This window comes from Bison bison, unplaced genomic scaffold, assembly GCF_000754665.1.
Source record: "Bison bison bison isolate TAMUID 2011002044 unplaced genomic scaffold, Bison_UMD1.0 scf7180017864108, whole genome shotgun sequence".
NCBI classification, from domain to species: domain Eukaryota; kingdom Metazoa; phylum Chordata; class Mammalia; order Artiodactyla; family Bovidae; genus Bison; species Bison bison.
The window spans coordinates 7,276,953-7,293,664 of NW_011494680.1; the positions used below are offsets into that span (position 1 = coordinate 7,276,953).

Here is a 16,712-nt window from a genome sequence, read left to right on the forward strand (position 1 = left end):
AAATCATTTAAGAAAAGGTTATCTTTACATACGTGGACACTTGCTTCAAAAACAACAAAGCTGGGGTGAGGGTACAAGATAAAAATATGTGGGCACCAGGAACTCAAGATTCATCTCCTAAAACACGTTTGTTTAAAAAAAAAATGACCATTTCTAATATAACTGTATGAAACAACTGTTTTTCCTTGACAGAAATAAGATGGGCACGCACCAGTAACTACAGCTTAGTAGTCCTCTAAGAAACCCTGTGGAGACACTATACCCCCAACCTCCTAGCCCCCAGCTCAGTCACTGGTATAAAAACCAGCAGCTTCCGTGAAATCATCTTTGACGTTACTAAAGGGATCCTGGGATAATTCATGCTCAGAATACTTCGAACACTTGTTTTTACATGTAGAGTTTTCAGAATTGAGGTGTTTTTGGAACCGTCCATGTGTGAACCTCTGCAGAACATCATAGTCCTTCAACTGCACTGTGACTGCATTTCCTCAAGCATGTCTGATCAACAGTTATAACAGTGATGCTGGTGGCAGTAAGTGACACTCTCAAATTCTTCCTTCTAAAAATGTATATAATCCATCAGAACACTAAATAGTAAATAGGCTACACTGTTTACTTTCCTAAGCAAGGAATGACTCTTCAGGCCCTAGTAAGCTAAGAATGGCCTTTACTACCTGTTTTACCACTGACATTCAAATAATAAAGTATGTGATACTAAGCGAAAAATGAAAACCACTGTTACTTCACCACAAGAAACAACCACAAAATAAAAACATGGGAAGAAGTTAGATGAGCCCAATGCAGGTCCCAAGATTAAACTATGATTCCAGATTTTCAAAGCAAAAGGCATCTCCACGTCATTTCTGTGAACACTCCCGACACCACAGAGGTGAGTTTCAGACCAGGGCAGGCTGTCCTGCCCTACCTGTCCAGCGCAAACCTGCAATCAACCAGAAGTTCCCTCTGCTAAAGTGCACCTGTGGCCAGCCTGCTCGGGCCTGACTCACCCACGAGCCATCGACAGTCACACAGAACTATGCCTCTCCTGAACCAAATACTCTATACAGTGGACGACAAGGAAAACAGTCCTAAATACACCACTACCTTCTAAAACTTCAAAGTAACACAGCCTCATCATGTTTAAATACTGAAAATGTCAAAGGTCCATACAAACTAAGAGCTGTATTAAGCATGTACGTTTTGCTCTGATATTCACTTGATGTGCTCTTAAAATCTTGATGAGAGAAGCAGACATTTTCCCCATGTCTTTTGGCAACAGATTCAAAAGCGAGAGTAGCGGTGCTGTTGAATTCCATGAAACGTGGGTTTTTAAAGCTAAATTATTCAGTATCTGCATTGTTATTGCACTCATACATTGCCCGGAGTAGGTCTACAGCAACTTGGCAGTGGGGACTGCAACGCAAGTAGGGGGTCTGCAAAGCGTCTGCCTTCCTTGCTAGACAGAGTTCCCAGGCAGAACTGTACATGACTGCAGTTCAAATCCGATCACATGCGCTTCACGATTGTGTCTCCCTGAGGGAAGTTAAGTCAAGCCCTCACCACTAACTAGATCCGTCAGGAACCAAACGGGGATCTGCAGACCCAGTCCTGACTACAGCTGAGTTCCACTCCTGAAGCTGCTCTGAGTTAAAACAGCAATTTTTCCAATTTTAAAGAAAAATATATTTTATAAAAGGGATTCTTTTTAATCACTGAATACATCATTTTTATTACTAAGACAGAAACAAGTTATACCTTTTTCCACTATAAATTCACTCTGATGAAAGAAAGAATTCTCTTTTAACTCCTAACAAATGCTACATTTTCAAGACGCAAGGAATTATCAGTAGGCATCCTTTCTTTTTGCTCTAAGCTACTTCTCCCTGAAGTATGTCAAGTAGGCTTTTAGAGACTCTGGCAGGGGCAGCTTCATGATCTTCTCCCGCAGCAGGTTTTGGGGTGGCTCCTCCGGCTTCAAGGCTTCACCCGGCTCCTTCTCCTCCTCCTCTTTGTCTTCCTCCATCTTCTCGTCCTCCTCACTGTCGAGAGGCTGGGGGATGAGTTGGTTGCCCACAAAGACGTAAGTGTTAATCCTCTGCTTGACCCGCTTCCTCTTCCTTTTGGGCGGAGCCCTCTGAGGAATTCCCTTGGCCTGCATCTCATCGTTTATGAAATTCCTAAGTGTGCGTCGGATGTAAATGCGAGCCAAGTCCTGCAGGTTCCTGACAGCACAGGGGGCTAAAAACACACGGAAAACATAAAAAGTGAAACATTACATACTGTTCACTTCTGAGTGAACATCAGAAGACAGAGACTTGTAAAAACTTTGACTTTCATCAAACAAAGACTCAGGGAAGAGCACTGACTATGTGCAGATCACTCCAGCACCAAGGCCAGCGGATGGGGTGGCAAAGGCGTTGTGGGCAGACAACCCAGGCACATGCATAAACCCTCTTGGGAAGGACAGGTAACTCACAGCAAGTGGAGCACAGAGAACTGAGTAGTCAGGGGACTGAGGGGCAGGGGCAGGGCTGGCGACAGAAATGGGGGTGTCAGCCCACCATAACCTGCTGTCAGCCCCATGACCTGCTAAGACCAGGGGGGCAGATAGGGGAGGCAAACATGGAGGGGTTGCCGCAGGAGGTGGGGTGGAGAATCACCCAGGAAAGAGCTTCAGAAGTTAAAAAGATGCTAAGAAACATCTCCATCTTCTCGGTGGCTCTGCTCCCGACTCCCCCGCACACCGGGTGCTCTTTCCACACCTGCACTGTCTGCCTCTCCTGCCAACACTGCCTGCTGTTCCAGGGACCCACCACGCCGATGCCCTGTCACAGCAGCCCAAGTTCAGAAGAACCCAAGGGTCCCAGAGTGGAAAAGGACTCAGACCTGCTTCAGCCACTTCTAACACTCCCAAGTCCTAAAATAGCTTCCACATGAGCTTCATTTAAACGTTCTTCTGATAATACAGAAACTTTCAGACAATTCTCAGCCCTAATTATTCAAAAATAGTGTTTTCTGTACTTTTATCCTCCTGGTTCCTAGTCATGAGAAGATCCAGTGGACCAGACAATACTAGTCCTGACTGCTATTGAACTGTAGTGTGAACTGAAGCTCTCAGGCCACAACTACAGGGAAGGTTCTCTCTAACACACACAGTCAGCTCTGTTTATCTCCCACAAGGGTACTTACGGAGGCCCACAGAGTCGGGCTTGCCGTTGTCATTCTTACTTGGCTGCACAAGTGGAGCAAATGACACAGCAAGGATGTTTTTACTTTCCCAAGTGTTCTGTCCAGTTCGCATAATTTGTGTTAACTATTTAGAGGGCGAAAAAAAAAAACAGAATGGCTCCATCAGGGAAGTGGACCACCTTACCCTCACAAGTTTAACAGAAAAATAGCAGAGATTGCTCTATAATCACTTGTATTTGAATGCACCCAATTATCTTCATTTAAATATTTACCATAAACGAGTACAGGAGGAATCACAAGTACTGGTTTCACAACATATTCCATGCACACAAATGGCTCTGCAGGTTATATTAACATGGGGGTCTGATGTCATCAAGGGGTGTTATTCTAACACACACCTGCCACTGGCTCCCAAAACACACGTCTCACACAGTTGTGTAGTTAAAGTGTTATATCAGTAAAAACGCATTTTGATTACTGAACCAATGAGTCAACTTCACAATCTTCCAGGGTGGTAATAAAATACAGATTCTAATCCCAACTTCATATTTCATGAATAAATGTAATTAGTCACAAAGGCATTACAGCTTTCCCACTCAGCAAACACCCATCAGCAGTACATGGCTTGATCAGGACAAATCAGTATTGTCAATTAAAAAAGTCAACCCATTATTATATTTTATATTAGCATAATGTATATAAGAAATATTCAATAAAATACCAATGGGAAACCATATTTTAGATCTTTAAAAATATATCTTTAAAGGAAAACAGGAAAAAGATGATTGATCTGGGAGTCTCAACTCTGGAAGCATTCAAGTTAATGTTTTTCCAAGAACGTATGTTAATGAATGCTTTATAGTCTCTTTTTAATAATTGATAAACACAGTGTGATGAAGTCCTCTGACCTGCAATTCACATGCTGTGAAAGTAGAGAACTCTCAGAGACGCCAAGATGACCACACTAGGTCCCAGTCATCTGGGACAGTCCAGCTCCCACTTACAAACCACAGGCTGTTGTACACATCTCAGACTTAGGTTGCTGCTGCTGCTGCTGCTGCTAAGTCACTTCAGTCATGTCCGACTCTGTGCAACCCCAAAGACGGCAGCCCACCAGGCTCCTCTGTTCCTGGGATTCTCCAGGCAAGAACACTGGAGTGGGTTGCCATTTCCTTCTCCAATGCATAGAAAGTGAAAGTGAAGTCGCTCAGTCGTGTCCAACACTTAGCGACCCCATGGACTGCAGCCCACCAGGCTCCTCCATCCATGGGATTTTCCAGGCAAGAGTACTGGAGTGGGTTGCCATTGCCTTCTCCCAAATGAGTCTATGTAGTACTAAAAGAAGATCTAAAAATTTACTGGTTTCTGAAATGGAGTTAAGTAGTTCCAACCACTCCTTCAGCTAGAAGAGGCCACCACATTCAACAGCAAGGACACTGGTGGGTCGGGGGGTGTGTGTGGAGGGGCAGCATGGCCAACACCACGCACGGGCAGAGCTCAGCTTGGCTCTTCTTTCCCTAGCTAAGGGGCCTTTTCCACACCTGCTCTGGTTAAGAGCTTTGAGTCCATTTCAGTGCTTTCCTATACAGGCACCTGTGCGGCGAGCACTTCTTCCTCAACAATCCCAGTGTGCCTTTCACTGGCGCATCAGCCCCCATCCTACACTGAGCGTGTCTCCCGTGCCATGGAGCAGGACGGTGGTCGCTACCTGGTCCTCTATGGGCATGACCAGAATGCCCCCGACTTTCAGCAGAATCTTCATGTAGTTTTCATGGTCCTTCTGGACCCCAGCTCCACAGTAGATTCGATCATACTGGTGACTGTCCGATGCTATCTGCAGGCAATTACCAACCACAAATGCAGGCTCACAGAACTCAAACCTGTATGGAGAAATAAAAAGTATTTTAATTCATTTAAACAAAAGATGAGACCTAAAAACTTAACATAATCCAACTCTTTGAAAGTGAAGTTTTACTAAAATTATAAGAATAAAATATCATAAAATTTGAATTTGAATTATGTATATTTATGAAATCTAACAGTGATCAAATATATTGTTTTATTATCAATGACACAGTGTACATTTTTCCAAAACATCAACCTCTTTTTTCTCCCACACTGAAACCTTACTTAAGGCTCAGAAGGTGAGTATAGTGAAAAGCTATCACAATAACACTCTTGTGACTGACTAACTGAAACAGTCTCTAACATACATAGTTAAAACCCCAATACACTAATAAAACATGTACAGTAATTTTAGGAAATTAATTCATGAAAATACCCTCTCAATTTTAAGTCGATTGAAATTAATATGACCACACAGCAAAGTTATCATCTGAGGACAAAATAATTTGCATTAAAAGGCTCAGTATGCAGTGAAAAATGTCTCTGAAATCATTTTTATTTTGTAAAATGCATCCTGCCCTTTGGTAATTAACAGACTTATTACCAGGGATTCTCTGGTGGCTCAGATGGTAAAGAATCTGCCTGCAATGCAGGAGACCTGGCTTCCATCCCTGGGTTGGGACGATCCCCTGGAGGAGGGCATGGCAACCCACTCCAATATTCCTGCCTGGAGAATCCCATGGACAGAGGAGCCTGGCGGGCTGCAGTCCATGGGGTCGCAAAGAGTCGGACATGACTGAGCAACCAAGCACAGCACAGACTTTTTACACAATATGTTTCCATTAAATTCACTAAATATACAGATACCCCATGGTCACTGATATTTAAAGAAGAGTTTCTCAGAATGATGCCCAGTCCTTAGCTTCCTGTTCCAGGGTGGGGAGTAGGGTGGGAAACAATGCAGACCCTGCCCTCTCTTCTCGACACCCACAGGGGCGGGTGATCCTAACCCCAGCTTCTACTATGACTTCTACTATGACTACTTCTACTATGACAGTGCCCACACTTTCTGGGTGTCCGCCACCCCCAGCACCACCCTGTGCCCAGCTGCTCAGGACAGGTTCCCACCTCTCAGAGGCCACATGGGGCCCTTCCTGGCTCTGCCCCCATCCCAGAGACACTGCTGTAGCCATGGGTGGAATTACAGGCCTCCCATCATTTAGAGGAAATACCACAAGGTCTGTGCTGTTCCTGTGCCTGCATGGCCCCTCCCTCTCTGCTGCTTAAATGCCCAGCATCCCTTCAAGACACAGTTCAAATACGAGCTACACTACACAAGCACTCTTACCCAGCTCTTCGGGAAGATCTCAGTCTTGCTACTTGCATAACGCTCACGAAAGTATAAACTTACATATGTAATGGACAGCATTTAATTTCTCTATTATACTCAAGACTATTGGACAACCTAAGATTGTCTGAAATACAGCCAAAACAATCTCTTGGCCTTTAAATAACTAGATATTGTGGATCACATGGTTTAATCATCTCAAAGTTACAGTAAGCATTCTTTGAAAAGAAAAAAGACTAGTATTTTCAATCTAAAAACCCTCATTATTATAAAAATTCATTTTAAATAACTTAATTTTACAATAATTTAAGCCACTCTTAAAATTTTCTAGATGAACGTGAGCAAGGAATTTAAGTAAAATTATTTTGTATTATTAAACCTCTTTTATCAGTCTGTTAAATCAACTTAAAAATATGCTTATAGTTTAAAAGCTTCCTACAGCTTACAGAACTATTATCTACAAAAACACCATTACAAGTAAATAATTTGTGTTATTTTTATACACTCTCATCCCAGCAAAATGAACTATAAAGGACTGAGTGCCTGATTCTAAAATCAAATGTGACTCTGGTCAAGTGGCTTGACACTAGCAATTAGCACAATTCACTCCAAACATTATTTGTGAAGCCCCTGTTGTGTGTAAAGACTGGATATGAAGTGGGAGGCACTCATGCCTAATGCAGTGAGAGAGACAACAATCTCACCAATTAAAGATGAACTTATGGAGGCAGGAGGAGAAGGGGACGACAGAGGATGAGATGGCTGGATGGCATCACTGACTCGATGGACGTGAGTTTGAGTGAACTCCAGGAGTTGGTGATGGACAGAGAGGCCTGGCGTGCTGCAATTCATGGGGTCGCAAAGAGTTGGACACGACTGAGCGACTAAACTGAACTGAACTGAATGAGGGTGAAAAATGCTCTAAAGGAACACCACTCCGTAAGTATGGCTGAGGATGCAAGGGAACTGACAGGCCTGGGGAGCCAGAGTAAGGCTCCCCAAGAAATGGTGAGTTGGGATCTGAAAGGTGAGACAGGGCAATCAACCCCACTAGCCACCAGCCTTGTGCAGACAGGAGCCCTGTGGCTGCTGGAAAATGAGATGTGGCTGGTGGAAAATGAGATGCACGGAAAGGATAAAAATCATATGAGATCTCAATATCTCAAATATTTAGCATGTAAAACATCTCAGGATCTCGTTTAAATACGTGTGTATGTGTGTGTATTTCAACAGCCACGTAAACTGAAAGCACTAAGCAACCACCCTTCTACTTTATCAACTGTGAACAGGAGCTTCAAATACTTTCCTGAGCACAGTCTTTCCTCTGGGACATTCTCCTGCTTTCCCTGATTATCCCTTTGAACACGTCTTCTGAACTTTAATTATATCTTCATCACCTTTTACAGTCCTCAAGAAATACCTATTAAGTGAGAAACCTAAGAAATGTAATTGATTTGTCATCTTTTCCACCTACCAACTTTGAACATGAACTCAAACTTGACAAATACGCTAATCACAAGAATCTCAGGACTAGAGAAACAGTTACAGAAAAAAATGTGTGCCTGTGGCACCCTCTAAATCAACATGATGGTTCTTGCTTTACTAAATTGGAAACTATAAATAGCTGTAGTTTCATGTTACAAAACACATCATTTTTCCCACAATGTACCAAAAAACGCAAAACTTAAACAGTAAAAAAGCCAAAACAAAACCACCGTGCCTTTAATAAACCAACTGTCACCTAACTTAAAAGTGCTTTTTAGTGGCCTCTCTGAAGATCTTAAATAAGCCACCCTTCTTTATTCTAGGAAACAAAGGCTTTTCCCCTAACAAGGCAGATCTGAGCCAAGTATACTATCTTATTCCATTTAGGAAGTGTTACAAAGAATCATTACAGAGAAAAGTTAGACCTTTACATTTACAAATGACTTCTACTAATGCAAATGGAACATACACTTCTAACATGTATAGGGGGTCTTCGAAAGTGTGAAGACCCTTTCATTTAGTATACCAAATTCATTTCCTTTACCAGCACACTCAAATTTGAAAGTTTAACTGAACTGAGGCAACATTCCAAAAGGAGTAGTAGGACTAGATTATTTCTAGATACAAAATAGTAAAGTTTCAAGGACATAATCAGGGAGAAAGGTGTGATATTTTAAATATAAACACTAAAACACAATGACTTAATAGTTACAAGAAACAGCCTAGCAGAGACAGTGTTTCATCTGGGGACTGTTTATTACATCCACAGCTGTGGCTTCACCTTCTCCAGTAATAGGCAAGTCCTTCATGATAGTAAAGGAAACAAAACAACTCTCAAACTGCCTATACTTACAACATTATTTTTTAATACATACATGGGTTAAAGATGATCCTTCCTAAAAGGACTTGGAGAAGTGTTGGCATTTCTGACTAGGTAGAGATGAGGATCTTACTTAGTTTATATTCTGACATTGAAATTACGGCTTGTTTTTATAACAGCATTTCATGTAAATAAATTCATACAAATTCTACTGCTAACAATATTTTTCCAAAAATCTATAATTAAAATTCTTCAGGCAAATGTTTACGGATATGCTCATATATGTATAAAGAACAACTGACTGATGTGAGGCAAGAATGACAGCTACCAGGTGGTAAGAGTAAATTACAACTGCTATTAATGTTTCCAGAGTAAAGAGGAAAATAAAAGTTTCTTCCTTTTAGCTTTAACTAGATTCTGAAAGCTGCACCTTCTCTAAGTCTCCACAAACCTCTGTAGGCAAAGGACATATTTTATACCATAAACACAAGTCTGTATAATCCAGAAGTCTGCATTAATGAACCAACCAGAGGTTTTCACTATTTGTAGATTTGCACATAAAATCTAGGTTTGAAAACAGTAAAAGAGAAAATCTAAATTCCACTTTTCACATCAACTACAAATAAAGGGAACCCAAGAAAGGAAAATAAAACAACAAAAATTTTTTAAAAAATGGCAAGAGGCCTACCAAAAGGATATTTTCCATGGTTCTAATTTTAATCCTGAAAGTATCGATCTTGTGTTCTCTCCTAGTTTTCATACTTTAGGGCAGCTCATTAAAATTTTTTGTCTGTTAGTAACATGAAAAGTAGCAATCATTTTTATTCTTTGAAGACATTTTCCAAAACAAAATTTCCCAGGTACAGATGTCTTACACTCCTGAATTCCACCAAGTTATACTTCCTAACCATGTAAATTATCTGTATACAAAAAAAGAAGTAGTTCTGAACTGTAATAACTACAAATTCAATCACTTTAGACTTATAATCATTTATTGATTTAAACCTGAAAACCTAATGGCTTTTTAGACTTACGTAGAAAGGGGAGAGTATCTGACATACCCTTACTAAAACAAAACATACAAACAATATTTGTGGGAAAACCGAGAGCACAGGTATCTTGGTTTATGACATGAGCGCTTGGCCAAAAGGGCACCGACTCCATCACTTACCTCGGCTGGGGGCTCCTTTACAGGTGCACGCTGGGTTATCTTCATCTCCAGATGCACAGATGTTCCATTCACAGCAGGGACCTTGCCAACGTGCCCACATAATTCTCTGATAAGCTGCTAGGAGATCAGGGTGACCTAGCCTTGCCCTGCAGCTTCCCTCTTAGACGGGTATTCTAGGTCTAGGAGCTGACTGAGAGTAGAAAAAACAACATTCCCCTTCAATACACTGTTGAAATCGGGGCTGAAAATTTGCACACCTAGATTATCACGTGCCACAGGATGTTGTCATCAACATTTTAGACTATCGTTCCAGCGCAATAAAGGATTTCAGGGACACAGGAAAGACTCCTATAGTGTTCTCATACCTCACCCAAAACAACCTGCCAAATGAATCACAGATACTTCTTTTTCTTAAAACACTTTGTCAAAATGTGCGTTTTGAACTGTGACAGCTATGACAACTTCATTAAAACAAGACAAACTTCACAACCTTCCACTGGGAAGAAAACCCAGGAAAATAATCATCTCTTCTTTTCCAAATACAGTTATACCATTAAAAACTCTTATAACCAAGAATTAAGCTATTGAATTTTACAAAATTTTAAAAACAAAGACTTTACCTTTATAAGAGGTTTCCCTTCCAACTGCACCAAACTCACCTCAGAATAATTTAAACATTATTTAAAGCAAAGTGTTAAGAGTAAATACACAGATTTTTCACTGAACAGAGCTTTAGGAAACGCCATAGGACCAAAACCAATCTCTAAACATTTTAAAGGAAGCGTGACCGGTACATGATATGAGAGTGAGCCTTCATATTTCAACAATAATTTCTTATAAAATCACTTGGGCTACAAACTTTTATTTCTGTCAGTGTTTTATTCTTGGAATAATTTCTTCTTTTCCCAATAATGTGTCAGAAGCTATCAAACCTCCCCTCATACCGTTTCTAACTGATGTTAAAATACATAACTGATAGCTTAGAGGACTATTTTTAAGCATTTCTCTGTCCCACCATTTGAATGTCTGTCATGTTTAAAAACTGTGTTTAAAACCTGTATTTCTCATAAAACTACCATCTGAACATGACCGATATACCCAAATGTTCAACTATCGTAGAAAGAGTTCAAAATAATGTTGACTATGTATCTACAGACAGCAAAACTTCTTCAAGCATGCCACAATTCTCTTCAAGATGAAGTGCGACTGCTCCAGTGATAAAGGTGACAGAACACAGTATCATTTCATTTTCTCCAATCCAATATCAATTACGTGAAAAAGGAGCCTATAATCAAAAATAAAATTAGGATACTACACCCAGCCATACATCCATTAAATCTTCTAAAATGTAAATGACTACACTAACCCTGAATTTAATTTAGAATTTATACCTTGACTACACCTGAAGAAGGCACAGCCTCTCCAGCTCATCTCTGACCCCCAGACATCCACCCCAGAGGCAAGTCTCATTAATGAACAGGGCACGTGTCCTCTGTGATAAAAAGGTTATCATGCATTTAACCAGGCTAAGAGCACTCCCTAAATTCTAACCTAGAGAAAAACAAATGACAAAAATAAAGGTGCCGCTTCAACCTCTGTTATCTGGAGCTAAGCTGCTAGACTGTAATTCATTGGCAATCTTACTGTTGGGAAGAACATTAGAATATATCCGTTTTTATATCATTATAGCTAAATCAGAACTAAACAACAAGACAGGCCTGGCTGAAGTTACGGCCTGTCTGGTCCTGTCCTCCCATCTGGGAAACATGGACACCAACACTGCCTCCAGGACTGTGGGTACAGCTGAGAATGGTGCAGACGACACACATTAGCTGCTGTCATTTTCATAATTTCATTACTGTCTTCAGTACTCACATTGTGACTCATTTATACAACAAACTACAGGAAACAATGGTCCTCCATGCAAACAGAATGAAAATCTTCAATAAAGCAGACAAAGCTGCACTCATGTGGCTTCTGGCAGGACAGCATTTCCAAAACAAGGTACAGTGTCCTTGGAGGGGGGAGGAGACAGGACCTATTGTCTCATAGGAAAACAGCTCACCCCAAAGCATGCCCTCCAAGGAGTCAGGTCAGCTGCATGCACATTTACACATATTACACAAACACATACATGTAGTTGTGAATAAATGCTATGCCAATTATCAATTCACAAAGCACTTACAGGGTATAATCCAGGCTCCTTTTATCTGACCTCCTCTTCCAAGTAAACACAGCTGGAGAGACTGTTTCGCTTATGGTACATGCACAAAACTGATTCAGATGATCTGGCCTTCCCCCATGAAAGCCAGATACCCAAGGGACTATAAACCTGGGGCTGGAAGACTTTACAACAGAAATGGGCTAAAGTAAGGACGTCCTGGAGAACGCGTGTGAAGAGCAGACCAGGTCAGCACACTGCGGACAACAGGTTGCACGCGACCTGCACTTGCTCCAATGAAGTGGACGGAACCCCTCACCCACACCTGCTCAGAGCACCTGAGGAAGGCTGTGTACTGCCACAAAGACCACCTAGCCCAAGACACCAGAAATATTTACTATCTGCTCCTTCAGACGCTTGCCAGTGTTTTAGAGAACCTGTGAAATCAAGCGTCAGTTCCTAAGGGCAGGTCAGTGAGTCTGGGAACATCGGAGGCAGAGCACAGGCAGAAACCACACTGGAGAACCTGCCTTCTCTCTCGCCTCGGAGCACAGTAAACTCACAGTAGCCTCACCAAATCTTCGCGTTTGCTGATACAGAACTAAGACACAGAAACAAAGTTTACGAGTATTAACACTGTATTAAGGATATTTTTTTCTGAAAGAAGAAATAGTACCTTCAAGACTCAGGAAGCAAGGCTCCTTTATAAAGCATACACAAAAACACACACCTGCACTTTTTTTTAAATTTATTATCTTACATTATACATTCTTATGTTGAGTAGTTTATTGACTCTATTCTTACCTACTATATTTGGGAGTTTATTATGATCTCTGATACATATAAGAGAACTTCAAAGATACAGTTTAAATCATAAGTGATATAATACTTTTGAAAAAGGAACTGGTAAGATCCAAACCAAGAGGATAAATAATACTGGATAAATATTAGGTTTTAGCTTTCTATTGTCTTCCTGTTACACACAATCAAGGTGGCCTGGTCCTAAGTCCTAAGGGATACATAAATAGCAATTTTGTTTCCTGAGTTACTTTATATTTTATTAATTAAAACAAGTATTTTGATGATCTGTAAACAACTAAATATAGTAAAACTGCTTAGGAATATAATTTTTAAAGTCACTTTGCATGGCAAGTTTTTCAAATTTAAAAACTGAAAGTAAATAGAAATATTCTCCACAAACACCAAGAAAAATCGCAAAGAAATCATCAAAACATAAAGACAGGAAGAAAATTGCTACATCTTTATCATTTCTATAACCAAAATCAAATGATAAATGACCCCAAAAGGAGTCCATTAAATGACCCATCAGCTTTGACTACTTAACTTCCAACCAAGTCATGACTTTATGCAAAACGAAGCATTTGCCAGTACCTGCTACCTTGGTAAGCAAGATACCTTTATAATCTGAAGTACACAACTACTATTTCAGAAGCTACCTGAAAACCAAAATAGGTAACATTTCCAGGACTGTTTTTTTAAGAATAGTCTGTTAACAGAAGAATCTGTTTTAAAAGTAACATTTCAGAAACAACCATATTATAAAGCCTGATTATTTTAACTAAAATAATAAGACCATTAAAAATTATGAAGAAACATTTAGGTCAGTCATATCACTGTATTTGAGATGATTCACCATTTTAAGAATAACAAACCTGTACAACACAGTCTAACAACAACACTCAAGAAATACAAGTGAAGGACATTTGGTATCTAATGATTACATGAAAACAATTTTAGACAATTTTTTTAAACTTGAGACACTTAAACACATGTAGCTTTCAAACTTAACTGTGTTCTAGATTATTCAATATTTAAATTACATCGACACAGAAAGCCAGCGCTCTGGGACAACCCAGAGGGATAGGTGGGGAGGAAAGAGAGAGGGGGATTCAGGATTGGGGGGACATATGTATACCTGTGGCCAATTCATGATGATGTATGGCAAAAACCATCAGGATATTATAAAGTAATTACTCTCCAATTGAAATAAATTAATTTAAAGCAAAAGAAAGACTTTAAAGAATGACATGTTTTACTGTTTGCCAGGACCATGCCCTTGTCAGCAAGACTTGTCTCCATAGATACTGTAGAGGTGCTTCCATGATTCAAAGTTCTTCCTTGAGCTTGTTCTGCCTGATTAATGACCCAAAAGTGAATTATCTGTGCCTTTATGTGTTAATACCTGAAATGTATTATTATCTAATATATTAAGATAAACCTTAAATATATGCTTTTACTGATATTACTTTCTTATTTGCTAAGTTTAATTGTATTCAAATGGTCTTATATGTATAATTAAGTTTCAACACCAAAACAAATACTTACAATAGAAATTCAATAAATTCCACAAAATTCCACAGTTCTAATAAACAATATGAAAATACCCATGCCCACATTTTTAGCACTTACCATACCACTAATTATAAGACAAACAGAAATGATGAAGACACAAAGCGTACTACAATTGAATCTCAATTTCTTACAAAGTAACTTGGACTAAAATCCATTTTATTTCTGCCAAACAGTATGTTTTTCTTGGAAATGGAAACAGAATATGAACCAACATGGTAAGTGCTTGAAAAATGATTCAAAAATGTGAATTAAGGTTAACTATTTATTAAGACAGAATAAGATAAAAGGACAGTGTTCAGCAAACTGGTACAGAAGATTCCAGTGACCTGCTCAAACTCAACGGACTGATTACAGAACAAACCCAAACCCCAGCATGTGCACTCTCCCGGCTCGCTGGTCTCAGGTCTGGACACCCCTCCCACACACCCCAGCCCTCCCTCTGTACTGAGGACTGAAGCTGCAGCACAGGCTTAAGTTCCTCAGCCCACAAAGTGCCACTGCCAGGGTGTGGGAGGCAGAGGAGGGAGGCAAATGGGGGAGACATGCCAGGAGATGCCTGAACTCAGAAGACAACCTTCAGCTCAGACCCCTGCCCACTCGTAGATCTCTCACCTCTATGGCCATGGCCATGGCCAGATCAGAGCCGAGTGAGGGAGGCTCACACCCAACAAGCTGGGTTGGAACTCTGGACCAGAACTCTGGACCAAAGCTCTGTCATGTAAAGGGACTAAGTTTTAAGCTCAATTCTCATCCTTTGTTAGCCCTTCTCTGAAAATATGACTAGCTGAGAGAAAAATGCCATCTAAATTTTTCAGCTTCACAGTACTATCCACATTACCATCACTGCTTGCTGAATTTAGGGACATGACACACCAAACAGACTTTCCTGCAAGGACCAACGCCTGTGCAGTATTTTTCCCAAGGGAAAGTAGTTCAGAACAATGGTTTTAGAAACAGATTTCTCAAAGGACATAGTGATATATTTCTATGATAATTTCATTTAGCTATATTATTAAGTAACTTTATGTTTTTAAGAAAAAGTCCTCCATATGCTAAGAGGTATCGCTCATATTAAATTACTATCCCCAAAGGTATAAACACAGTTGCCAAAGATTCTATGGCCAGGAACATCTTTAACTTCTATCTTCAGAAAAGGTACCTGTGTGACATTAATGAATGGAACAACACCCTACTAATAAATTGACAACAGCATATAATTAAAACCTAAAAGTTATTTACTTGTAATCTACTGTATGTTTACACAGAGTAAGAATTAGAACATAGTTTTCTAACTTACTTTCCTCTTGCATTTTATAGCGTGCTGATTTTTGCTGCACTCAATCAAGCCAGGATCAATGAACTAACAGTAGTGAGGAACACACATGTCACTCTATCTACTTATCAAGTGCTTTCAAAGCAAAACCATAGATATGAATACTTACTTATCAAAGCTATCACTATTTTTGATGAAGCTCTCCAGTTTTTCCTTGGCATATTCCACCACATCTGAATGAAGTTCAATCCCATGATTTATTCCAAAAGGACCTGCAATTGTAGCAGCAGCATTTATAAACATTAAGAATGCCTTTACAGAGCTCTTTTAATTTGTTCATTTATCTATCATAGGAGCATTTAAAGAGAACTCAAAATGTATCTGCTGGCCACAGATTTATAAAGCTATATGGAAATATATTTACATTGCTTTAAAAAAGTCAGTCATAAAGAGTTCTCTCAGGAGTATAGTTTATCTGTCAGGACAATATCACCAAAGAAATAATCACATTTCTATATGAAGTTTAAGTCATTTGCCATTGTTTTCCATTTCGCCCTCATAATTTACCATTATTTATCACCTGTTAAAAAGCTTTGTTAACTCTCAAATGTCTGAATCCATGGGCTGACACAGGTGTGCACCCATTGCCCAGTAAATTCTTCCAGGGCTGAGACCACACCCTCTGTCCCTGGAGCTCCCAGGGTCCAGGGGAGTGTGGCCACTGGGCAAACCTGGTAGACGCTCCTGTTCCAGTGCACTTCTGACTTCTTACTTGGTATTTCTTCCTGTACACAGCCAAGGATGGGTGACCATCCAGGAATGAGGAGCAGGGGGGACAGTTCCGGGATGGCTCCTTCCCCAACCCTGGTCCTGGCCGAGAACATGACCACCTGGATTCCTATTTCCTAAGGCGACTGTGTTTCCTGCCTGCCCTGCGACCCCCTGACAGTGACACACTATCTCACCTAGTCACCTCGCTCCTCCCAGACTTCTGACACTGAGCCAATCGGGTTTTTCACTCTACATTTCTTTTTCCAAATTTTAGTT

The 16,712-nt window shown here is 40.3% G+C and overlaps 1 protein-coding gene across 1 annotated transcript in view; it reads right to left on the bottom strand.

Annotated features, from left to right (window-relative positions):
* The window catches only part of PCMTD1 (protein-L-isoaspartate (D-aspartate) O-methyltransferase domain containing 1), a 38,117-nt gene continuing 21,405 nt past the window's right edge, over window positions 1-16,712 (bottom strand). The window contains exons 3-6 of the mRNA XM_010838945.1: window positions 15,835-15,937; window positions 4,898-5,069; window positions 3,190-3,313; window positions 1-2,238 (exon numbers count right to left, since the gene is read on the bottom strand). Coding sequence (XP_010837247.1) covers window positions 1,874-2,238; window positions 3,190-3,313; window positions 4,898-5,069; window positions 15,835-15,937 — 764 coding nt within the window. The 3' untranslated portion in view covers window positions 1-1,873. The remainder of the gene's footprint in view (window positions 2,239-3,189; window positions 3,314-4,897; window positions 5,070-15,834; window positions 15,938-16,712) is intronic.